This window comes from Oryzias melastigma, linkage group LG8 (genome assembly GCF_002922805.2).
Source record: "Oryzias melastigma strain HK-1 linkage group LG8, ASM292280v2, whole genome shotgun sequence".
Classification (NCBI taxonomy): Eukaryota; Metazoa; Chordata; class Actinopteri; order Beloniformes; family Adrianichthyidae; genus Oryzias; species Oryzias melastigma.
The window spans coordinates 1,963,661-1,988,276 of record NC_050519.1 but is presented as its reverse complement, the minus strand read 5'-3'; the positions used below and the strand labels follow the sequence as shown (position 1 = coordinate 1,988,276).

The following is a 24,616-nucleotide window of genomic DNA, read 5'->3' as shown; positions in this document are numbered from 1 at the left end:
ATAAAAAAGTAACATTTTGGCGTAAAATTAATATTTTTAGTCTTTGTCCAGTTTATGAATTTACTGTGTATTGTGAAATAGGTAACTTTTTAAAATAACTCAAAGTTGAATCATTTGACATCTTTCAAAACATTTTTTAGTGACAGACATTTAAAGCACATGTGTTAAAGTCAAGGCCCTGGGGCCGGATCCGGCCCTCTAGATCATTTTATTTTATCGTTATTAATGGCCTGATGTTATCTTGCGCTCATTTATAATTTTGACAAAATACATAGAGAGTAAAATATTGAAAGTTATTTAAGGTTTAAATTGATTTATTCTGGAATAACATTCCTGCCTTTTTATTATTCATAATTATGTTAAAAAGTTACAGTTTTAAAGTTTTAAAAATTAGCATTCTGCTAGCTTTTTGGACTATTTTGGCATTTACAAAGATTAGGCTATTTTGGAGTTTAGCTAATATTTTATCTGGCTACCAGCTTCAGTGTTTTTAGCTATCAATTTCAGCATCTTCAGCTGCCAAATTCAGCTTACAGCATTCACACTAGCATTATTGCAGGTAATGCTAAATATCTAGTTTGTAATTATATATAAAAGTCACGGTTGAAAAGTTTTAAAGATGTAGTTTTAGTGTGCTCAATAAATGTTTATCTTGTTCGTCCGTGACCTAAGGATTTGGATTTTGGCCCCTTGTACGACTGAGTTTGACACCCCTAATTTGAAGCAGTAAAGTGACAAAAACCCGAAAACTCGAACCACCTTCTTGTCCCGACATCATTTAACAAGACAAAGCAGAACACTGGAGGTCAGAGGAACATTTTATTGATAAAAACAAGACAGCAAAATTCTTAACCACATTCTGAATGATCGTTTTCAAGTATAAAAATCACCCTTATGGCATATTTACCTCCCTTATTACCCTTGATTGCACATTGCAGCCACAACATAAAAAAAAAAAGATTGAAACAAAAATAAATGTAAACACCCATTCTGTTTGACGAGAAATAAATTAACAATTACATTAAAGTGACAGTTAAACGCAGACAGCAGCTGGATTCAGCTTTGGATCGATCAGACCGACGACGTGACGGACGCTGACGTGCAGCTCCGCCTTTAGAACTGTGAGAATGACAGTTGTTCTGGGGCAAAATGTGATCCAAAAGGTTTGATTGAGACAATATTTGGCAGACAATGACAAAAAAAAGAAGGCTCAAAAAAGGCACCAAAAATTTAAACTTCTATTATTGAAGAAAAACAAAAATTGGAAAAATAAAGCAGTGAAATTAACAAGAAGCTATATCTGTTTGTGTGCATAACATGAATTTGAGTTGATAAAGTATAGTAAACAAATGAAATAATTACATGATTATTCTTATTGTTAGATTTCTGCCGACAGTCAAAAACATTTAGAAATGGATATAAATATTGGCAATAAACGCAGCATTTTATTCCCTTTTTTCAAAATGAATATATTTCAGATTTTATCTTCATGATTATTCATTGCAAAGCTATTTGTTTTTACTTTCAATTGAAGGAATAATGTCTGATAAATCCTTCATGGCTGCAGAAAGCGGTTTACATGTGACAGGAAGTTGTCTGCGGCTCAGGTTTGCTTTTCAAAATAAAAGGCTTTGTTTCATTTTCTGTCCAACCACAGCTAACCAGCAGTTTTGACAGCATTCAGGAGACGTTCCTCCTAACAACCAGGTCCCTTTAAGTCAGAGGAGAGGCGACGTTTAATTAGTATTAGTCGTTTTTAAAGTATTTTCCAGAGACTGAAGCCTCAGTCTGGACCTCAAAGCCAAACGGAGTCACAGACTCAAGCCAAAATCCACTTTGTGAAGTTTCCAGATACATTTCTCTGAATTCTAAACTGATTCAAGGTCATTTTTTTAACCATAAATCCATTTGTCTTAATTATTTTTTCAAATACATTGTCCAAAAGTCCATCAGGAAATGATCAGTGAGGGCAGCAAACGTGAGACGATGGATTTTATGTACAGTGAACATCGTCTGAATGAAGACAGCTCAGCTACAGTGAGTGAATCACATTCACCGAGTGTCAATAAATGTGCAGCAGATTCACCATTAAGTCCCTCAACGCTCCGTCATCACCAGCAGGATGGAGCCTTATTGGCTTTAAGTCAGAGTTTGGCGTCTCCATCCGTCTGTCTGGGAGGAGAACCGCTCAAAGTGTGCAAATGAAACCATAACAAGCCAGAGGTGAAGGACAGGTGTTTCCTCCGTCCACGAGTGTTTTCTGTCAGATAGTCGGGGCAGCTCAGGTAAAACCAAACATACCGCAGTCTGTGGGTTCTGGACCGGACAGCGTTCTCTGCAGAGGCCGCTCAGAACCGGTCGTAGTCCCTCCTGCTGGCCTGGGCCACCCACTCCGCCACGAAAAAGGAAACGGTGCCCAGGAAGCCCATGACCACCAGGATGAGCAGCTGCCAGTGCAGCAGCAGGTAGTTGCTGTAGAAGAAGGCCACCGCCGCCATGATGGACTGCAGGGAGAACGGCAGGCAGGTTAGTCGGCTTCACAGTCGGACGGTTAAAAACGTTTCCCAGCAATTGTCACCTGGATGAATTTGAAGACGGCGAATGCCGGGGCGCTGTTGTCGCGGAACAAGAGGCCGATGATGCTCAGGAGCTGCGTGTTGAAGCAGCTGTCGCCCAGGCCGAGCAGGAAGCTGCAGAGCAACGCCACGCCCACGCTGAAACATTCGGAACGGGAGGAAACAGTCACATCCAGGAGTCTTCCAGTGAAAAAACTCTCCTAATGTCATTAAAGTTAATGCAAGATCACATAAAACTCTCCCTAAACAGGGGGCCAAAATCCAAAACACAGCTGAGGTCACGGGGCAAACAGGATAAACATTATTGAACTCTAAAACTACATTTTAAGAACTTTAAAACCAGAACTGTTAAAAATAAGTATGAACTAGATCAATAGCATTATCTGCGACAATGCTAGTGTGAGTGCTGTAAGCTGAAATTTGTTGCTGAAGATGCTGAAAAACTATTGTTAAAAATGCAGAAGCTGATAGCTGAAATAACTGAAATAAATAAATTAGCTAAATGCCAAATTAGCCTAAAAAACAAAGAAAAAAACTTAGATTAGCTAAAACAGCTAGCATGTAGCTGAAAAAATAGCTAAACAAAAATAGCCTAAAAAACTGAAAAAATTACCCAAAACAGCTAGAGTGTAAATATTAGCTTAGCACCAAAACAACCTTAAAAAAACATTTAAAAAAAGCCTCAATTAGCAGAAACTGCTAGCAGGTAGCTGAAATATTAGCTAAAGTAAAAAAAAAATCTTAGTCCAAAAAGCTAGCAGGATGCTAATTTTTATAACTTTAAAACCGTAACTTTTAAACATAATTATGAATATTAAAAAGGCAGGAATATTATTCCAGAATAAATCAACTTAAACCTTAAATAACTTTCAATATTTTACTCTCCATAAAAATATATTATTTCAAAATTCTGAAAGCTAGAAATGAGAGGAAGATAACATTAATAACAATGAAATAAAATGATCTGGAGGGCCGGATCCGGCCCCTGGGCCTGGACTTTGACACACATGCCATAAACAGAATCACCCCTCTGGCTTTTTTACCTGGGAGTGATGAACGCCTCCAGGTCAGTTCCCGCCTCCGGTGCCAGAGGAGCATCGCTGGCAATGTTGAGAAAAATCAAGTAGAAGGCTAGATAGTGGGTGAGCAGTCCCAGCAGCACCACGGGGTTCCTGCTGAAGCGGTTGCTCTTGTTCAGAAGGCCGAACACGCCCCCTCCTGGACAGACGGCAGAGGTCAGCTCTGAAGCTCTGAAGCTCTGAAGCTCTGCAGCACCACAGACCAACAACCGCCACAGCTCCAGGACTCACCCAGGATCTCGCCGATGCCGATGCAGATCCCAGAAATTCCGATCAGGCTCTTGGCGTCCGTGCCGAAGCGCGTCATGGCGCCGATGCAGGTCCCGTACACGCCGCTGTAGAAGGTGAGCTCCAGGCCTGTCAGCACACAGAGAACCGGACCGAGTCCGGAGACAGACGATAACACAGATTTTAACGTGAACTTCTCCTACAAGTCAGAACATCAAACTGTGTCAAAAGTCGGAATCTGTTCTCCTCTTAAAATTTATGGTATTTTTCATATTTGTATCAAGACTTTATTATTATTATGTTTTCATTTTTCTGTCAAAAGCTGCACTCACACCAGAGGTGATCTGCACATCAAATTCACGTCTGCCGTCTCTATTATGACGCGCCTTAAATTCATTGCTCGAAGACTAGAGAAGCAACCAACAAAGTTTTTTGGACTTTTCTGTCCCCACATCATGGAAAGCATGGATGATGTCAAGCACAAAGCTTGTGTTTGTGTGTTCTGGTGAGCTCTGCAGAGAGTCCGGTGTTGTGTCTGACATCATTGATTGTTCCGTTTTATTTTGTCCCCAAAAAACTTAAAAAGAAGGTGAATGTTGATGATATACTTTATTCTGGGGCTTTGGAAACATTAGTTTGTTTGACATTAGTTAAAGAGCATTCCGTTAAAGTTGGTCTTATGATAAAAAATATTAATGCGTTATTTTAGGTTGTTGAGTTCAGGGAATTTTTTCCTCTTTTGATGCTTTGAAAGATTTTTAAATACAAAAGGAAAATTTCTTATGAGTTTTTGTGTTCTCAATAACATTTAAACAAGTTTACTGATCTTGTCTTTACTTAAAAATGCACTTTGGTGGAGAAAAGGAAGTCATATTCCTGTGAGAAAATGGAAGACATGCAGATATAAGTTATATTGATAATCGATTCATAATAGAGTTATTGCCTCCTGAATAGGGCTGCCACGATGAGTCGACTAATCAACGACTAATCAATTATTAAAACACTCGATGAGTCGACTAATTGACGACTAATCGACTTAAAACAATCGATTAGTCGTAACTTTATATTATATGGAGTAAGAGTGTAGTAATGTTTAAAGTTATAATTACATTTTGCTAGCTTTATGGACTATTTATTAAGGTTTTTTGGGGATAATTTATGGTTTAGCTAATATTTCAGCTACATGCTAGCTATTTTGTCTAATTTAACTCATATTTTAGCCGTCTATTAGCTTTAGCGTTTTCAGCTGTAAATTCCAGCATCTTTCAGCGGACAAATTCAGCTTACAGTATTCACACTAGCATTATCACAGGTAATGCTATACATCCAGTTTTTAGTCGGTTTAAAGCTAATGATCGGTTATTTGTCGACTATTAAAATAATTGTTTGTGGCAGCACAAGTCCTGAATCCTAATCAAATCGTGAATTGCCTCAAGATTCCCATCATCACTGAAAACATCCCATACCTGCTGAGTTCCCTCACGGTGTCTGATACTCAAATCGCGCAGCAGGACCTCGTATTGCGTCTGTACATTGACTTAACGTTAAAACTTGACGCCCCTGCAGGATGAATCTCATCGGGTGTGAATGCAGCTTAATGTGAAACAGCAAGTCATCAAACTGGGTTCCAGAGACACAGAAGTACCGCTGAAAGAGCCGTCACTCAAACGCAGCTGCTGCAGTAGATGGTGAAGCTCACAGTGAAGAAAAAAAAAGACTGAATGATCTCATGAACCCAGACATGGACTTGGAATTTCCAAAACCTTTGGAGAGCTTTTCACAAAACCTGATCTCTCAACATCATCCATGCACTGACAGTCAATGGTTCTCTGTAGCGATGAGGCTAAAGATTTGGCTGTAGCTTCAACACCAGCCGAGAGTTATGAACACATTTTCAACAAATGTTGAGCCTCAAATTTGACGTCCTTTTAAAAAAGGATTTGTTCAAAAGTGTTGCATTTTTCAGGAATTTTCTCTGGAAAATACAGTAAATGATCTGAATGAGAAGCAAAAAGGACTCAAGTATTGCTACTTTTTAACAGCAAGAGTTCCTGGTGACTCACCCGTGTATCCGATGGAGACGCTCAGCAGCAGCATTTCTTTGGTCACAAACATTTTACAGGCTTTGACTGCAAACAGGAAGCAGGAGGTTAACAAGCTGGACGGTTTGAGGAACGCCGTCAGACAAAAACTTACCGAAAGCATCAAGAGCCTGAGCACAAAGACTGGCGGGGCTGAGGAGACAAAGCAGAGCAAAGATGAGGCTGTTTGAAATCTTCTTATTAAAAGATGGAAATCTCAGCTGTGATGCACAAATGATGGAAATATTTCTACAAAATATAGCAAGAAAAGCTCAAATACACTAAGAAAAAAGACTCCTCTAAGACGCTGTTGGAGATCATCAGGGGATAAACTACAGGAAGTGATTCAGGTTCGACTATAATAATAAACTTCCGAGGAAGAATTCACAGCCAGATATTGTTAATCAATGCACCTGATCATCTTTATAAAATCTCTAATGGAAAAGGATCTTTAGGACATTCTCAGACCATTCAGATTTTGGTGTTTCTGGGGAATATTCAAAGTTTTTAAAGAAAAGCAGTAAAATGGAACATAAAATGTTACTGATTTGAAATGACTGATATTGTTTGAAGAGACTGCACAGGTTGAGTTTGTAGAAGACGTGCGAGTTGAGTCAGTTTGGCCAAAACGCAAAAACGTTCATAAACTTTTTTAATTAAATTAGTGTTTTTGGTGCTTTTAACGTGTTCTTTTTGTATTTTTCCAATGATAGAGGACATATAATAAGTAAATTAAGTTAAATATTGCATTTTCAAAAAATTCCTTTTTCAAATTGTTGTGAATCAGGAGCAGACAAAAAAAAACAGTTTGAAAGGTTGAAGAAAAGACGCCGCTAGCTCCCTGCTCTGAGGTATTAGCAACAGGGAGGGGAAGAGGGGCGGGGTTTCCCCAGAGGTGAATATTGGTAAATGTATTTTACATTGAAATGAGCTATTAAGCTACAATCTGATGCAAGCACCTTTGCTTTTAAAGCTTAACGTATTTGTACGCTGTCCTGATAAATTAGTAAAATAAACTGATTCCTGATGAACTCCTGCCGCTCTGCAGAAACTATGTTCTAGAAAACAACAGGTTTTTAGATTTTGGCTAAAACGGAGGGGGACTTTAAGTCTAAAATTGACAGAAAACTCCTAAAACCATCTGGCAGGCACAGCGGTGGAGCTATCATGATGTGGCCATTTCATTGTGCACTTCAAACGTCCCCTCTGAACACATCTGCCCAGCCTCACCGCTCGGCGGCGCTGTCACTGGAATCCGAGGGCAGCAGTGACTCCGCCCCCTCAGGCGCAGAGGGACTCTCTGGCTCGGGCTTCCGGATCAGGAAAAAGAGGAAGCAGCCGACCAGACTGATGACGGTGAGAGAGATGAAGACGGTCTGACGGTCCCGGTCTGAGACACACATGAGTCAGACGCTTAGATTAGGTCGGAACAAAAACAGAGGATGAAGAAATAAGCAGAAAAGACGTAAACAGAGGCGGGATCATACCTGTGATGTGAACGTGTCCGTGCCAGGAGCAGTAGATGTACAGGTTCCCGAAGAACAAGCTGCAGAAAATCAGAGATGCTAAAAACGGATTCATCTTAATCAAGACTGAGGAGTAAATTCAGATGAAGGTTCTCATAGTCATTTTATGGCAGGTCAACAGGAGCCTAAAAGTCAGCTAAAAACCACCACCACAAAAAAGTCCCAAAATATAACTAAAAACCGCCTAAATTATGTCCCTTGACACAAAGCAAAGTTTGCCTTAAAATTCAGAATCAAAATCCCCCAATTGGGCCGGAAAATGCCTAATCTGGCAACACTCTGCACTTTTTTGGTTCTTCTCTTTTTGTGTCACACCTGCTTTTGTTGTTTACAACACTTGAATTCTGTTGACCTCCTGGGTCGGCTGTCATTAAAGTGCTGCATTCAGAGGCTGGAATGTCCTGCAAAACACGCCTTTAACTCGTAAGACAGCTTCTAATGCTTTTATTGTGGAGGGATTTCAATAGAAGAATCCGTCTGTCGCCCTCATTACAAACGGTGACGCTTTCCCTTTTTTCTGTCACAAACTTTCTCCAAACTAAAGATGGAAAAATAAACAAGTAAAAGGAAATGTATCAGATATCTGGGGGAAGTTTTGTGTTGTTCTTGCCAACCTGTGGAGTATTCCTGGTGAACATTCTCACTTTACGTGCCCAGTTCATGTCTGGACAGGTGACAGCAGGCTGAAAAGCCAGCATGGCTCATTTTAACACATATTTTTTGGAGGGAGAGGGGTTTTGCTTCCATGGTTACGACATGATTTGCTCTGAATGCCAGTTTAAAGTCAAACCGTGTGTTCCATTGAACTGGATGGTGGGGAACGTAAATGGTTACATCTCTACTACACATCAGTATGTTTAAAGAGTCAAACGCCTGTGATGCTAAATTCAAAGGGTAACCTAACAATTGGAGGCCGACTCCACTCTTAGCCCAGATTTAAACAATGCCAAAAGGGGGCGGGGCTAATGGAGGCAGACTGAGTGGTAGAGGCGTTTCTTGGATCTATGATTGACAAGTTAGCTTTATGTATAGTTCGCTGGGTCTTTAATATGGGGAGTGGTACAGGTGTGGTGCAAAGGTACGTTCCCCCTGTTAGAATGTGTATCCTCGGTCTCAGACACTCATAATTTGTCCCAAAAAACATAAAAAAGAAGGTGAATGATTACGACAGACTATTCTGATGTTTTTGTGACTTTACTGTCATGTTTTTAAACCACATATTGCACCTAAAATGAGATTCTGTCAGGCTGCTGCTGATCCAGCCTGACAGAATCTGTGCCTCAAAATAATTTGCAGTAGAAACAACAAAAATTTAACAATTGTTCGTTGTTACATGCTTTCATGACAAAGTCACTTTCATAAATAGCATTTCTTTTCCTAAATTAGTCAAACAAATGTCTCTTCTTCTTTCTTAACACAAGAAGCTGTTGTCGTTTTACATAGAATATGACAATAAATTCCTAAAAGCCTCACAATAAAGTATGTTGCGTTCCTCCATTTTCTTTTTATGCTTTTTGAGACAAAATATGAGTGTTACAAAACAAATCAACGATGCCTGAGAGCAGGGATACACATTCTGGTAGAGGGAGAGTATGATGGCGTGACACTTTTGGGACTTACACCAGCTGACCAATCACAAAACTCTACTGCAATACCATGATTTCACCTTTAGGGGGCAGCACACAGATTGTTTTAGACTAGATTTTCATGAATTAAGCAAAAATTCGACAACAGACAGCCCTTTCAAAGTTCCATTTATGGAGGTCAACAGACAAAAAAAAAGTAGATTTAGGGTTTGGTTACCCTTTAAAGATTTATTATTTTATGACATCACACCAGGCCAACTGAAAGCTTCCTCTTCTTTGTTGCTTGCTTATTAACCCAAAAAAATGTTCGGAATTTTTAGCTTTTGGTTGTCGTTTCGTAAATCACAAATCATTTCATTTATGGATCAAACAGAAATAAACTCTTGAGCCCAAATAAATAGATAAACATCAAGGTTTGAAGTGAATCCTGGGGAAAGTGAATTGTTGAGTAACTATGTCAATAATTTCTGCTTATCTGTCTATAAAATGACTGGAGAAGTGACACAAATAGTCAAAACTGCTGTTTTATTTTTACTATTTAATTGATTTTCTTTTAAGTAATTAAACACAACTGTTGCATCGGACAAACTGGTGTACCTGAACTGCAGCAGCGACCAGAAAATGCCACTATTTCTTCCAATGGTGGTGTCGGAGGAGTTGATGGCGAGAACGTTTCCCTGAGCCGTCCACAGCACTGGAGAGCAGAAACACACAACAGATGACAAAAGACGTTTAGTTTTTTATTTAGCGGGTCAGGGGGTTTCTGTACCTGCAGCTGCGACTCCAACCAGCACAGACGCCGTGTAGAAACTCCAGGTGTACAGGTAAATGAACACGGCGATGTAGCAGCTGTGAAAGGGATTCACAAACCAAAGTCACGCTCCTGTCACACTGATGACATCAGCGGGGAGTTTGAGAGGACGACTCGCCTGTATAAGAGGCCGCTAAAGAACATGGAGAGCTGAGGCCCGATGACCGCCACCACCGACGGCGCGATCAGGTTGGAGGCCGAGAAAACTCCGTAGATGATGGCCATGCTGCAGCAAAACCAAATGTATTTATTAATAATAAATATTTATACTGTAAACACTGTAAAAGAGCAAAAATCAATAAAATCACTAGAAAAGAGACAATAATTAGCAGGTGAACGAAGGCTCGACTCCCCGTGGTAATGTAATGGGCTGGGCCGGACCGGACCAGGGGAACAGACAGAAAGGCCTTAGACGTAAACACCAGGAGTTTGAAGCCAGTGAAGCTGCTGGAGAACGGGGGGGATATGACTAAAAGACGGGGTTCTGGAGATGATGCGAGCAGAGGACTTCTGCAGTTAGAACTTTTTGAGGGAGACTGAAGAAGAGGGAATGACATTAATCTAATGGGAAGTGACCAGAATAGAAGCAGAGTGAACAGTGAGGGAGGGGCGAAGGCGATTCATGAAAATAGACAGACCGAGCAACGTCAGTGACCCGTTATTCTTAACCTGTGGAAGATGATTAATGATTATTTTAATAGTCGACTAATCACAGATTATTTTTACTAATTAGTTAAGTAATTGGGTCATCCATAAAGTATATGTAAAGCATACATCTTAACCATCATTAGCTTTAAACTAACTAAAAATAAAGACAATTAAGATGATAGTTTATTAAACTTTTAATGAATCGTGGAGCTTCTGTCCTTCACTAGTTTTATGATTAAAACAACATTAAAGCAGATGAGAGAGAGATCAGGAATATACTTTCCATCAAACTCATTTTGACATGTGCCACGCCCCTCAAGATGACGCAAGAAATGTAATATCATTTTTACATGTAAAAGGTCAAAGGTCACCTGTCAAAATGAGTTTGATGGAAAGTATATTCCTGATCTCTCTAATGAGATCGGCATCTGAAACAACAAACTATTTATATACAACTTTGTTCAACTTTACTACACTCTGACTCCATTTAATATAAAGTAACGACTAATCGACTAATAAATTAGTTGTTGACTGTTTTAATAGTAGATTAGTCATCGATTAGTCGTGGCAGCCCTTCTAGATTAGAATCTGTAACTTTGGAGAGGAAGGATTTGGAACTGACAAGATGTAGTTTGTTTTCTATGACTATTGAGTTTCAGGAAGTTTAATGAGAACCAGTTTTGAGTTCAGATAGATAGGAGGAGGGGGATGAAGATGGAAGACAAGAGTCAGGTTTGCTTGATAAATAGAGCTGGGTGTCATCTGGGAAACAATGAAACTTTTTATATTAAATTTATGGAAAACATTTCCAAGGGGGCGAGAGTAGAACGTTGGGGTACACCAGAAAAGATGGATGTGGGCTGGGATTTAAAGGAGTTAAGCTGCATGAATTGGGTTTGGCCTGAGAAGTAGGATTGGAACCAGCTTGTGGGTGGAGGTGATACTGAGGGAGGAGAGGATGGAGTGAGATGTGGTTTCAAAGGCAGAGGAGGATAGAATCAGCTGTAATGAGAAGGTCGTTAGTGATCTTCAGTGTAAGTTTCAGTGCTGTGTGAGAGACGTAACCCGACTGAAAAGGTTCCAGAAGATTGTTATGTTTTAGGTGATCATAAAGTTGAAAGCATCTTTTTTTTCTAGTATTTTGGAAAGTGATGGGACAATCCCAGATTTTAGTGAGGAATGAATACAAGCGGAAATAATCGGAAGGAGAGACTGACTTTAACTAGGGATGCTGGGAGGAGGATTTTTATTTGCATTTATATCAATCCCACCAAAAGGCATTTGGATTAAAATCAGATTAAACGCGCCGGTTCACCTGGTGTATCCGCTTCCATGAAACTCTGTGCTGTTGAAGCTTTTTATCACAGTTTGCTGGAAAGACAAAACAAAAAGTTGCTTAATTCAAGGTGAAGCGAGCGGTTTGAGGAAGGTCAGGAGCAGCCGAGTACCTCGATGTTTCCACATGTTTGAAAAGCAGTGAACATGAACATGAAGCCGAAGCCGAGGATGATGATGTTCCAGAGCTTCTTCCCTTCTGGACTCATGTTGGCAGAGTTCTGATGACCTGTGAGGAAAAAGATCCGAACATCAGTCAGCATCAGATCGAGTTACATGAAAGCATTAGGACGACAGGACGTCCTCTGCCATCTTAAAAAAACTGTCAGAACTGGAATTAATACATACTATTAAAATGTATGAGTGTGTGTGACACACTCTGGTATTAACTTGATTTAAATAATTAATTGAATTTAAAAATCAATACAAAACAGTAAATGTCCTAAAAAAACAAAAATTATTTTAATTTGGGTCTAAAAAAGTGCAGAAAAAAAACCAACTTATTTATTTAAGATAATAATAAATTATTTCTTTTTAAGCAGAATCTAAAATGAAATTAATTTAATGACAATAAACGGACGAGATAAAGTTTATAAAAACAGAATTAGCTAACATCTGAAAGAGAAAACCCAAACTCACCAAGACTCAGGACGTTTTAGCTAACCCGCTAACAGCTCCTCCGCGTGCCTGTTTACAGCCTCTTCATTAGCTTAGCTAGCTTCTTGTTTACAGTCCGGTGTTTTCAGCCATCTATCTCCTCCGAGTGGTCCCTAATCTACAACGGAGCTAATCCTCCGGTGATTTAAAATCTATTTCCTTATCTTTGCAGCATCGGAAAACAGGGCAGACCGAGGCGAACCGGGGAGTCATGTGAATGAGTCAGCTGACAAAGGAGCTAACATGAAGCAACCGCAGATCTACAGAAGCTGCGCCGCGCGGGACCAAACCACAGATCTACAAAAGCACTGGAAACAGGGAGGAGCAACTAGCTAACCTTAAAGACCCATCAAATTTCTGTTTTTAACATCTTATTGTGGCTTTTTTTTCCCTGATGATGGAATATTTCTTTGTTCATATAATTGTGAATCAGGAGCAGATGAAAAAAGGTTTGAAAAAGTTATTTCTGTAACGCAGAAATATGCTGAACGCATTCGCAAGATTCATATAAGTCTTTGTTTTCCTTGTCTGAGCTGGCATTTGGCTCAAAAAGACTGGAAAGCATAGATATTGCTTTCCATTTAGGTTGCAATTGGAATGTTAGGTTAGAGTGTAAACAGACAACTCTCACTTTTGCTTGATGGGAAGGGGGGCAGGGTTGTTCTGCGCCAACAACAGTCCCACCCACAGCTTAAAGGTGAATTACAAATCAACTACTCCCGCTCTGCAGAAACTATGTTTGAGAAAATTACATGTTCTTTTTATTTTTATTTTTCCCAGAAACCTCATAATAATCATAATTAAAATACCACTGGGAACAATTTGAAAACAGATTAAAAGATGATCAAAGTGGTGCTTTAACTAGAAAAGGCTTGTGATTAAAACTAAACATTCACTGCTAATTACAAGAGCTCTTCATTCACATAATCCATATCATATATATATATATATATATATATATATATATATATATATATATATATATATATATATATATATATATATATATATATATATATTTACAAATAATACATTTAAAAAACAATTTTAATTGCAACAGAAAATGAGTACAAGACTGTAAAATGCCAACTTCTCTGAAAGATATTTCAAACATGAACAAGAGAACAAAAGCAATTTAACAAAATAGTGCAAAATTATTGTTTATTTAAGTTGAATCTTCCTTTGCTAGTTCATAGCTTCATCTTGCTTTTTTCACCGCACCATCTTTGTTTTTGTATGCTTTTTTTCTGATTCAGGTTTTACTTTAGTGGTACAGGAACACAACAATAAAATAACAAAGGATTTTTCTTTTGTCCGCAAACTCAAACATAAAAAAAATCATAATTAATTAGCTAAAATTATATATTTTCCAACTATTGCCAACATTTTCACTAAACACCATCAAATTTGGCATTTTATTAGAAAGAATAATACAATTATTATGAACCTTTGTTTAACCAGGTCCATTGAGATTTAGAGCCTCTTTTTCAAGGGAGCCCTGGCAGAAAAAATAAATTTTTATAAACATAATTCCCATTGGGCCCTGCGACAGACTGGCGACCTGTCCAGGGTGTACCCTGCCTTCGCCCATCCGTAGCCGGGATAGGCTCCGGCACCCCCGCGACCCCGAAAGGGAAGAAGCGGTCAAGAAAATGGATGGATGGATAATTCCCATTGGTTTGGTAAATATAACATACACAAAAATAAATATATAAAGGTCTTCCCAAAATAAAGAAATTTTTAAAATTAATACAAACGATACCTGAATCTATGAACGTTTTTAAAGAACAATAAATAAAAAATAAGAGTAACAGATTGAAAACATTTGTTTCTATAGGTGTTTGATTAAATGTTATTATTTTTTTTACCTTTTCTTTCATTTCTAGTTTTGTTTTTTTTTTTCTCTGTGCTTTGGTTTAATCTCTTTATAAATATTCAAAGATTTTGTTTGTTTATTATGTTAGCCATGTCCTATGATATATAACTTAGTTCAACGTTTTTGTAATGTTATAATTGTTCAAATAAACAAATCATGAAGAAAAATCGACCTATCATACATACTCCGGCCCACTAGGGGGCGGTGTATCCGTGTGCGGTTTTCTGGTTGCTTCCGGTAAGACCTTTCCATAAAGAAGAATTAGTGATTCGAATGGGCAGAAGTAGCAGAGTTTATTTGTTTATCCTTACTCCAAATGATCATTTCTGTGAATAGTTTATAATTTATGCTCAAGTAGAATTTTGAAACAGTTTTTGTCTATTCTGGTGATTTCTAAAGGAGTTTTAGTGAAAGCTGCGCGGCCTCCCGGGTTATATCCAGCATGAGTTTCGGCAGGGCCCCGCCGGACATCGACGGCATGACTTCCCTCAAAGTGGACAACCTGACCTACAGAACTTCCCCCGAAACCCTCAGATACGTGTTCGAGAAGTACGGCCGGGTCGGGGACATCTACATCCCGCGGGACCGCTACACAAAGGAGAGCCGGGGCTTCGCGTTCGTTCGTTTCCACGACAAACGGGACGCTGAAGACGCGATGGACGCCATGGACGGAGCGCTCCTGGACGGGCGCGAACTCCGGGTCCAGATGGCGCGATACGGTCGACCTCCCGACTCCCATCACGGTGGACGAAGAGGAGGATCGTCGGGCCGGAGGTACAGCGGGTCCGGACGCAGGAGCAGAAGGTTAGAGACCTAATGTTTGTTTACTATAGTAAGTGACTTCAGAAAAGATGCGTTCGATCATTTACATCCCATATATGCTAAACTCTTACTCTAAATTGAACTATTTATAGTAAATACAAATATTGATTTACCACAAAGCATGATGGGCAGTGCTGCCATAAACATTTATTTTAATAGTCGACTAATAACCGATCAGTCGACTAATCGGGTCATGTGCAACTGGATGTAAAACACACATCTTAACCATCAATAGCTATAGACTAACTAAAACTAAATATATAGCATTACCTGCAATAATGCTAATGTGATGCTGTAAGCTGAATGTGGCCGCTGAAGATGCTAGTTACAATAGCTAAATATACTGAAATTGATAACCAGATAAATATTTGTTAAATGCCAAAATAGCCTAAAAACCTACAAAAGCCTAAGTTAGCCAAAACAGCTAGCATACAGCTGAAATATTAGCTAAGCTCTAAATTAGCCTTAAAAAATGAAAAAGGCCTAAATTGGCCAAAATAGCTAGCATGTAGCTGAAATATCAGCTAAACTCCAAATTAGCCTAAAACACTGAAAGAAGCCTTAATTAGCCAAAATAGCTAGCATGTTGCTGAAATATTAGCGAAACTCCAAATTAGCATAAAAAATGTTGAGAAATGCCATAGTCCAAAAAGCTAACAGAATGCCATTATAACTTTCAACTTTACTACACTCTGACTCCATACAATAACAAGTAATGACTAATCGACCATTAAATTAGCAGCCCTACTGATGGGATAGGAATGATGTCTTGTTCTTCTGGGTTGTTCCATCAGAACTAACTCTGAATGTCTTCAGCCATTCTTGCAGTCCAAGGCGAAGAAGAAGAAGCCGATCCCGCAGCAGGAGCCGCTCTCGTTCCAGAAGCAGGTCCCGCTACAGCAGATCCAAATCCAGATCCGACTCCAGATCCAAATCCCGCTCGCCCAGAAACAAGAAGTCCAAGGTACATTCTCCCTCAAGATCTCGATCCAGGTCCCGCTCCAAGCCGAGGTCCAGGTCTGGAAGTCGCAGCCCTTCTTCCAAAAAAGGCTCCAGGTCGAGATCTAAAAGTCCGCCGAAGCAGACGGAGGATTGAAAGAAGTCTCTAGAAACGGACTCCTCTTGGAAAGGTGAGTTCAGAGCTTCCTCTGTGTTCAAGTTTTGTTGATTTGACTAAAAACAATAGAATCATAATTAAAAGACAACAGCTTTGGAAGTAGATCAAACGATGATCAGAACGGGCTTTTAGGGTTGCTGCTTGTATTTAGCTGGCAGCAGATTCCCTGAAACAAACATCAGCCCGTTCTTACTGTGTTTCACTGAATGCATCAAAGTCCACAGCTGATGCTGAGAAACCCTCTCAGAAGATCACTTATTGGACTTCAATGATAAAACAGTTTTTTCTGGATGAAAATACTGCAGACACGTTTGGGGAAAAAAAGGTTGTGAAATCCATCCATTCAATGCATGCTGTTGTAAAGACTGAACCAAACGTTGGAGTGACTAAGACTGTATTCAGACTGGACTCCTTTGGCTTTTTTATTTTTCTTTAATAAAAGAGTCTCATGTTGCTCCGGAGGTTCTAGACCAAAAACAGCCACCATAGTCTGACATTATGGGATGTAAACAAAGCTACAAACTAACGCGGGGCAACGATTAGACACAGCAACTCATTCAAATATGTTTGAATGAATGCAGTCTCATTAAAACTACATTTAATACCTTCCCGACAGTATCACCATGTTTGAGAAGTCTCCTGCATTTTGTCTCTAAACTAACGCATCACAACTTGTGCTTCCTTTGGCAGTTTTGGTTGAAGACGTGAGTTTCCGGAGCGGCTCTCAGCGTTCATCTGTCAAAGGTTGCTGTTTTTTGTGCTTCAGTCTTTTCCTTAAAAAACAGTTTAACTTTTACTTTTATAGATGGATTTGTTTGGTAGGTTTTTTCTTCAATTTGAGAACACATTTTAGAAAACATTGATGGAAACTCAGCAGATTCAAATAAAGACTTTAGTTTACTTTATATATTCTGAATCTGTTTAGAAAATGAATAAAAGGATAAATTGCTTTTAAACTGAATTTCTTTAGTTTGATTTGCTGTGAAAGTTGGTTGGAAAAACGAGTTGAAGCAGATTTTTGTTGGATTAGGCTGCTGAGTGTCTGTTTTTCTTTCATTCTAACTGTGCTTGTGTTTGTTTTTTGTGCACTAGGCGCAGTTGTGTAGCTGTTGAGTTTTGCGGGTTAGCTGTTAAGGTGCCATGTTGCTGTGCTGGGGGCTTGGATGTTTCCAGTTTTCTCCAGAAAGCTCCTGTGACTGCGCTGCTACGGCCGCTACAGTCTGTCCGGTTGCACAGTGAGAAATGGAGGTTTTGACTGACAAATGTGACTTTCAATAAAGATTTGTTGTTTTGTCTGAAACCGTCTCCTTTTATTTAAATGTACAGGAACAATGCACCCTGTGGGGTTCTGCTTTTTCAACTTTTGTTGAAACAGATTCACCTGTAATTTATAAAAATGCAATCAAGTCCATATAACTTTAAGTTAAAATGTATTTATCCCGATCTGGGGACATTCAGTTGTTGGCTATGAAGGTCCAAAGAAAGTAAGTGTAACGATTTTACTCTTAAAAATCTCATTATATGTAATTTACATGTAATGCCAGAAAAAATAATGAAATATTCAAAACTGTGTTTTGGTTTCTAGAGGACATTAAAAGTATTCCAGAGCTAATTTTCTATTCAGAAAAATAAATGCTGAAGTTTCGTTTCTGATTGGTTATAGAAAATACTAACATTGTGATTTTTTTCTTTTAATAATAAGCTTAATTTGAACTTTAAGTATTACAAAAATAACTAAATAACATTACTTGCAATTATTTGAATGCTGTAATCTAAATGTGGCTGCTTAAGACACCAGAGCAGTTAGCTGAATATACTGAAGCTAAAAGCTTGCGAAGATATTAGCTAAATTCCAAATAAGCCCCAAAAAAAACTGGAAACATGTCAAAATTAGCCAGAAACAGCTAGCATGTTGCTAAAATGTTAGCTAAATTCCAAATTACCCCCCCCCCCCAAAAAAAAAAAAAAAAAAAAAAACTGGAAACATGTATAAATTAGCCAAAAACAGGTAGCATGTAGCTAAAATTTTAGCTTAATTCCAAATTAACCTAAAAATTCAGTGGTTGCTAAAAATTTTAAAGTATGAATGGTATCTCCAGCTGAAACTATATGATGAAAATCACAAGTTTCAAAGTGTTCAAAGTCTTTGAAGGATTTCAGCAATTTCTCATTCATTTTCCATGGGACATATCTTACTCAGTATTTCAAAAACTATTTAGTTTATGAATACCAAAAATACAAGCAGTAATGTCCTGAACAAGCTGGACATTTAGATACCAAGATTGCTAAAAAAGCAATATATAAAATACAAAAAGTGATACGTTCTCAGCGTATAGCTTGATGTCATCCATGTACAAGGAGACTGACAGCAACCCTATTCCTTAGTCTGTATCCATTACCTGCTAGTCCACCTTGAAGTAGTTCACCTCCGCTCAACTGTTTGAGTGGTTAGCTGCATAAAAACACCTTTCCATTCCATACAATCAGTAAGACTCCAACTACTAACATTGCCAAGACCAAACAGCTGTCCAAAGACACCAGAGACAAAACTGTAGACCACACGTGTCACAGTGAAGGCCCGGGGGCCTGATCCGGCCCTCCGGGTAATTCTATCAGGCCCTCCGGATGAATTGTTATTAATGGCCCGATGTTATCTTGCGATCATCTCTTACGTGTATAAATTTAACAAAATATATTTTTATGGAGAGTAAAATATTGAAAGTTATTTAAGGTTTAAATTGATTTATTCTGGAATAATATTCCTGCCTTTCATATTTCATATTCATAATTATGTTGTGGTTTTAATGTTTTAAAAATCGTTTTACTACTAACTTTTTAGACTATTTTGGCATTTACTAAGATTTTTAGGCTATTTTGGAGTTTAGCAAATATTTCAGCTACATGCTAGCTATTTTGGCTAATTTAGGCTTTTTTTGGGACCGTTTCAGAGTTCAGCTAATTTTTCTGCTGCATGGTAGCTATTTTGGCTAATTTAGGCCTTTCTCTGTTTTTTTTTTGGTTATTTTTGAGTTCAGCTATTTTTTTCAGCTACATGCTAAAATTTTCGGCTCACCTACTTTTTTTGTTTGTTTTGTTTTTTAGTTAGGCTAATTTAGCATTTAGCTAATATTTTAGCTGGCTATCAACTATCAATTTTAGCCATCACACAGAAAGAATTGCAACACACCACATTTTACCCCTCCATGAACCGCCACCTTATCATGGTGGAGGGGTTTGAGTGCTCGAGTGATCCTAGAAGCTCATCTGTCCAGGGTAATACCCATGGTATTGTGTCTTATGACAGATGGGTTCTAGGTGACGAGTCAGACTAAGAGCGGTTCAGAATCTCCAAATGAGTCAGAAATAACTTGATCTAGTCCCAACACACAGATTGCAGTCAGACCAGCTTGACAACTTGACAAAAAGAAATTTGATTATACGTCCCTTAGCCGACCACCTCCGGGAGAACTGTCGAGGATCTTATTCATTGTGGCTTGGACAGCAGTCCAAGGCAGGTCCCCTTGGTAACTTGTCATGGAAGTTGCTTTTTGAGACATGGAAAGTCCCCTTCCATGCCACCTACTTGGACCCGAGTAAGCAGCATGACAGAGATGGTGTTGATAGTCCTGGAATAGGAGCAGGCGGAGAGTAGCAGGGCAAAACAAGGCACAGAAACTAGTGACTGTGTTGAGTACAAGGCCCAATTACTGCACCGGTGAAGGTAACACGCTGTAAATGAATGCTGGAGGGGGCACATTTAAATAGAGCCCTGAAGTGATGGATGCTTGTTGTCACCTGGGTCCAATCAGGAAGGAGACACCAGAACCCAGGAGCACCATGACAAAGAATGCGCAGTCTCCCAAGTTTCATTCCCTAACCAATCAGGGCTATGCACTAGGACTGGATGCATTAGCGCATGAATGCTGTATGCGTTTCCTCCACTGGAGTTGATACCCTCCATCCTTTCCAGGGTGCGAGCAGGTTTATCAAGAGATTTATCAAGTGCTCAACAGAGAACCATGACCACTTCCCCTCAGCAGGGACCTGCTGTCTCAGACATGCAGAGGAATCTTCCATCCTCATCCAGGTCATTTGGCACTATGCGCCTGGCCTGTGAGAGGCTAAACCTGACTACCACTGGTCTCCCACAAAACGCTGTGGAAACAATTCAAATTGCCAGAGCTTCATCTACACGTTTGGGGTATGATGGAAAATAGCGCGTGTTAGAGGACTGGCGCTCTAAAAGCACCATGGTGGGTTATTAGAGTTCTGTGGCTGACATTCTGTCGTCTCTACAGAACCTATTGGACAAAGGTCTAGCTTTCTCCACCATTAAGGTGTAATTCCTGCCATCTCGGTTTGCCATGTTGGTTTTGGGGACAGAACTGCATCCACTCGTGGCACAATTCATGAGGGGACCGCGCCGGCTTTGGTCGATGACTGCTTGGGAGTTAGTTTTGGTGCTTGATGCGTTGTCAGTTAACCCGTCATGCATGCAGTCTTCCAGGGGGGATTCAGGGGTTCTGTTGAAACCTAATCCTGCCTTTTTACCCAAGGTTTTTGATTCTGCTGTATCGATCCGCCCTCTCGAGCTATCAGCCTTTTACCCACCAACCTGTCCCTCTTCATGCAACAAGCTTCATGCACTCTACCTGGTCTGAGCTCTGCGCATTTATATGGAGATGGCCGGTGACTTTAGAAAGTTGGAACAGTTGTTTGTGTCATGGGCTCCAACACACAAAGGAAGAAAGACCTCTCACGGAGCAACGCTTGTCACGCTGGATTGTGGAGGCTAAAGTTTGCCAAATGTTTGTTTATTCATTACTTTGATCAGTCTAAACATGCATTGAAAATTTAGATTTTTGCAATATATATATATATTTGCTAGTTTTAATTGTTTTCAGTTCAAATCTATTCATCATAAGACCGACTTTATTACAACTTTATGACACAATGCAATATTGTTAGTCACTCATTATCAAAATCAGCAATGAAATGCAATAAACTGTATCCCATGATAGCTAGTGTGATCCAGTATCAGGGAAAGATTCACTCCACTTGTGACCAGGATGTGGTGTGTTGAATGTCAGATCAGTCATAACACATGAATAACAGGTGAGCCATCTCCTAATCTATCCGTGTGGTTAAACTTAAATAATCCCATATTTTATTATCTAAATATAACAACATCAACCCATATATATATATGTATAAAACTTTAAACCCGGGGGATTGATACGGCCTTCATTTCTTTCCGACAATAGTATTACCATGTAAACATGTTTATATATTTTGTTCAGTGAAAAAAGAAAAAAAATATTATATATCCATCCATCTTCTTGGCCGCTTTGTCGCTTTCGGGGTCACGGGGGTGCTGGAGCCTATCCCAGCTACTGAAGGGCGATGGCAGGGTACACCCCGGACTGGTCGCCAGTCTGTCGCAGAGCCTCAATAATATTATATATAACAAAGAAAACCAAGGCAAACTAAATTTTACTTTAAAATGTTTTTATGTTTTTTTTTTATTGAAGACCATAAAGCTGTGTTTTTACTTTATTTATTTATTTAAATATATTTATTTAGTGTGTGTTTTGGGAAAAACACTCAGAGGAACCTGAGGGAGTGACGTCACCTTTCCAGTAAAGTTGAGAAATGCTCTAGGGCGTGGTTCCCGCCGGCGTCTTGTTCATGTGTCTGGTGCGTGGTGACGTCAGAGGCGGGGCGGGGTTATATAGGCTTGTTTTCCCCCTGTTACGAGGTTGAAGATCTCCATTTTGTGAGAGCAGCTATAGTCGTGTTGTCCCAGCGAGGCCGACCCGAGATAGAACAAAAACTGTCAAAGTTATCCGAAAGGCTGCCCGATAACCAAGTCATTTTCCGAAAGGAAAGCAAATCTTATCGTATGTCCGCTATCCAGAACCTCCAAACTTTTGGTGAGTTGGGGTTTTTCTTTTTTTGGGTGAGCCGATCGGCGCATAGGGTGGGGGTTGGGCGGCCGTCTTCAAGCTAATGCTAACTTTCAAATTTGCGTTGAGATGACTTCGTTTCTTAGACAATAATTGTAGGTTTAAATCTGTGTTTGTTGACTTTTAAACTAAAATGGCTTCCTAAAAACGTGTTATATTTTTCAGATATCCGAACACATTCGACGATTTTTAAGTTGGCGATTAAATGTCCGCCATTAGGCCTAAGGGAAGCTAAGATTAGCAGCGCGGTTAACTTTTCTTTGCCCTCTTCTACTTATGTTTCTGCCAATGTCACTCAACGTAGATTCAATATTTCGATATAATTTTATTTTTTATTGTTTGTTTATGATACTTTCAAAGTTGAATAAACTGACTTTTCCTTTTTTGTTCTAGTTAGCGGAAGCCGCTAAAGCGTTATATATATTTAGCACGTCCGTCTGCGCAGTTGGTTTGAAATGTGACCCTCCCTCCGAACAATACCCCCGGTTTCCTCTTATGGACATCGGCATGGGGACAAACGCTTCAGACAGGACCCCCTCAGGTGTTACCGTTCTAATGTATCCCCGTTTTCTCTGTAGACCCCTTTGCTGATGCAACTAAGGGTGATGACCGCCTCCCAGCCGGGACTGAGGACTACATCCACATAAGAATCCAACAGCGGAACGGCAGGAAGACCCTCACCACTGTACAGGGCATCGCGGCCGATTATGATAAGAAGAAGCTAGTCAAGGCCTTCAAAAAGGTAATGCTGTCCTACCGAGCGCGGCTGCTGCAGTGTGGCGTGGCGTTCCCCTCATGCCGTGCGTTTTTAAATCCAACAGAAGTTTGCCTGCAATGGGACAGTGATTGAGCACCCAGAGTATGGTGAAGTGATTCAGCTTCAAGGAGACCAGCGCAAGAATATCTGCCAGTTTTTGATTGAGGTGAGCAGTTCTTCCACGTTCCCTTTGGGTCTAATCCAGGCAGGTGTCTTAATCAGCTCTCACCTTTGCAGATTGACCTGGCGAAGGAGGAGCAGCTCAAGGTTCACGGCTTTTAGGAGCTGCCAGCAGCCCTCCCCCTCTTCTCCTGAAAGGCCATCAAGCGCCCCTCTCCTCCCTCCTATGTGCTGCTGTTGCTCTTCCTCCCCCCTTTTCCCCATTTGCAATACCACCAGCTTTTATTAGCTAACACATGAATTACCTCTGAATGACATGGGACTCTGTAACACCGACATGCCCCTACAACACCAGGGGGCGCTCTCACAAAAACACACCACAACAGTTCCACACATCAGGGATGAGTGGTGATGACCCTCCCACACACACTTCCTCTTTCCATGTACCCCTATTTCTTTTTTCCATTTTAGATTGTGCCACAACGAGAAGGCACCGTCTCATGTAACATTTTTGTTTTGTACTTATGTGTTTCAATAAAACAATGAGTCTCCATGTTTTGGAGTGGAGTGTTGTCATGGGGTGGGGTGTGTGCAGGAGGGTCATACTTTGGTATTTTGTTCTCCCCCCATCCTTCAATTGAAACTGCAGATAAATGAAGTGTTAAAGAGCCGGTGACTGCCGTCAGATCACTGCCCATCTTCACACCACCATGTACTATATATTATTTCATGTTTGGGCAACTTTTCCTTTAATGTTCCGTATTCCAACAGTCACTGGTGGACTTGTAAGGAAGGCTGAGGCGTCTCACTGTGATCAGATGGGAGGGAACCAGGGAAATTGCCTACAGTGGTGCTTAGCCTGCTGAGGTACCAAACCTCTTTCATGGATCTTTTGAAAAGTCCTGTGATGCAATAATTTATAAACCATGGTGATGTTTAATGGAGTAAAATCTAAAGCCATGAGAACAGAGTTGGCGGTGGACAGGATGTCTGGCAAATTCATCGTATGGGGTAATAAAAGTTATGCAGTTCATAAAGCTGTGTGTGTGGATGCTCATGTCAGCAGGAATGCTGTTCTAATGCTTGATGACCTGTTGGCATCCTGAGCTGAACAAAAAAGCTCCATTCTGTGGACTTTAATAAAGGTTTACAGGAAGAACCAGTCTCCTCTGTCTTTAAAATCTCAATGCAAACAACAGAAAACATAAAAATAGGTTAGAGTGGAGCTGCATGATATTAGGGAGAATAGTAATCTGCAATATCAGTTATCGGTCTTGCATTATTTGAATAAAAGTGAGCATAATTTAAATTATGTTCCAAACAATCCATGTCTACGTTAAAGGGTATAAAACATAAAAGGGCTCCATTTGATTCGTCAACATGACAATTTATCTCAAATGGTGTCATCTTTTGCTATAAGCTAATATCGTG

General features: G+C 39.8%; 3 protein-coding genes across 5 annotated transcripts; 2 read left to right on the top strand and 1 right to left on the bottom strand.

Annotated features, from left to right (window-relative positions):
* Positions 1–800: 800 nt before the first annotated feature.
* mfsd11 (major facilitator superfamily domain containing 11) lies at positions 801–23,147 on the bottom strand. 2 transcript variants are annotated; one of them, XM_036213101.1, is made up of 14 exons: positions 23,066–23,147; positions 11,984–12,099; positions 11,851–11,906; positions 10,006–10,113; positions 9,846–9,925; positions 9,674–9,770; positions 7,452–7,510; positions 7,195–7,354; positions 6,080–6,117; positions 5,947–6,012; positions 3,887–4,012; positions 3,620–3,794; positions 2,579–2,714; positions 801–2,504 (listed from the first exon to the last, which is right to left on the bottom strand). In XM_036213101.1, exons 1-14 carry the CDS (start codon positions 23,103–23,105, stop codon positions 2,349–2,351), a joined length of 1,413 nt encoding a protein of 470 aa, XP_036068994.1. In that variant the 5' UTR covers positions 23,106–23,147; the 3' UTR covers positions 801–2,348. The 2 variants fall into 2 exon arrangements, with proteins under 2 accessions (XP_036068994.1, XP_024128481.1); XM_024272713.2 differs by lacking the exon at positions 23,066–23,147 and adding an exon at positions 12,510–12,822.
* On the top strand, positions 14,628–17,642 carry srsf2b (serine and arginine rich splicing factor 2b). Of its 2 annotated transcripts, XR_002919322.2 has the most exons (4): positions 14,628–15,207; positions 16,042–16,355; positions 17,033–17,086; positions 17,435–17,642. XR_002919322.2 is itself a non-coding variant. In XM_024272857.2 (3 exons), the coding sequence occupies exons 1-2, from the start codon at positions 14,846–14,848 to the stop codon at positions 16,319–16,321; spliced, it is 642 nt and encodes a 213-aa protein (XP_024128625.1). In that variant the 5' UTR covers positions 14,628–14,845; the 3' UTR covers positions 16,322–16,355; positions 17,033–17,642. The 2 variants fall into 2 exon arrangements, 1 of the variants encoding a protein (XP_024128625.1); XM_024272857.2 differs by having other exon boundaries at positions 17,033–17,642.
* On the top strand, positions 22,083–24,344 carry LOC112146355 (eukaryotic translation initiation factor 1b). Its single transcript, XM_024272141.2, has 4 exons — positions 22,083–22,275; positions 22,887–23,050; positions 23,130–23,231; positions 23,303–24,344. The coding sequence occupies exons 1-4, from the start codon at positions 22,245–22,247 to the stop codon at positions 23,345–23,347; spliced, it is 342 nt and encodes a 113-aa protein (XP_024127909.1). The 5' UTR covers positions 22,083–22,244; the 3' UTR covers positions 23,348–24,344.
* Positions 24,345–24,616: the final 272 nt, after the last annotated feature.

Excerpts from the sequence above, each read along its gene's own strand:
- mfsd11 (XM_036213101.1), bottom strand. The coding sequence starts at position 23,105 with ATGAGGGGAACGCCACGCCACACTGCAGCAGCCGCGCTCG. Across the intron at positions 6,013-6,079 it reads TCAGGCTCTTGATGCTTTCG|TCAAAGCCTGTAAAATGTTT; the intron begins GTAAGTTTTTGT and ends TCCTGTTTGCAG. Across the intron at positions 2,715-3,619 it reads GAGGCGTTCATCACTCCCAG|CGTGGGCGTGGCGTTGCTCT; the intron begins GTAAAAAAGCCA and ends CGAATGTTTCAG.
- srsf2b (XM_024272857.2), top strand. The coding sequence starts at position 14,846 with ATGAGTTTCGGCAGGGCCCCGCCGGACATCGACGGCATGACTTCCCTC. Across the intron at positions 15,208-16,041 it reads TCCGGACGCAGGAGCAGAAG|CCATTCTTGCAGTCCAAGGC; the intron begins GTTAGAGACCTA and ends GAATGTCTTCAG.
- LOC112146355 (XM_024272141.2), top strand. The coding sequence starts at position 22,245 with ATGTCCGCTATCCAGAACCTCCAAACTTTTG. Across the intron at positions 23,051-23,129 it reads TAGTCAAGGCCTTCAAAAAG|AAGTTTGCCTGCAATGGGAC; the intron begins GTAATGCTGTCC and ends TAAATCCAACAG. Across the intron at positions 23,232-23,302 it reads TCTGCCAGTTTTTGATTGAG|ATTGACCTGGCGAAGGAGGA; the intron begins GTGAGCAGTTCT and ends TCACCTTTGCAG.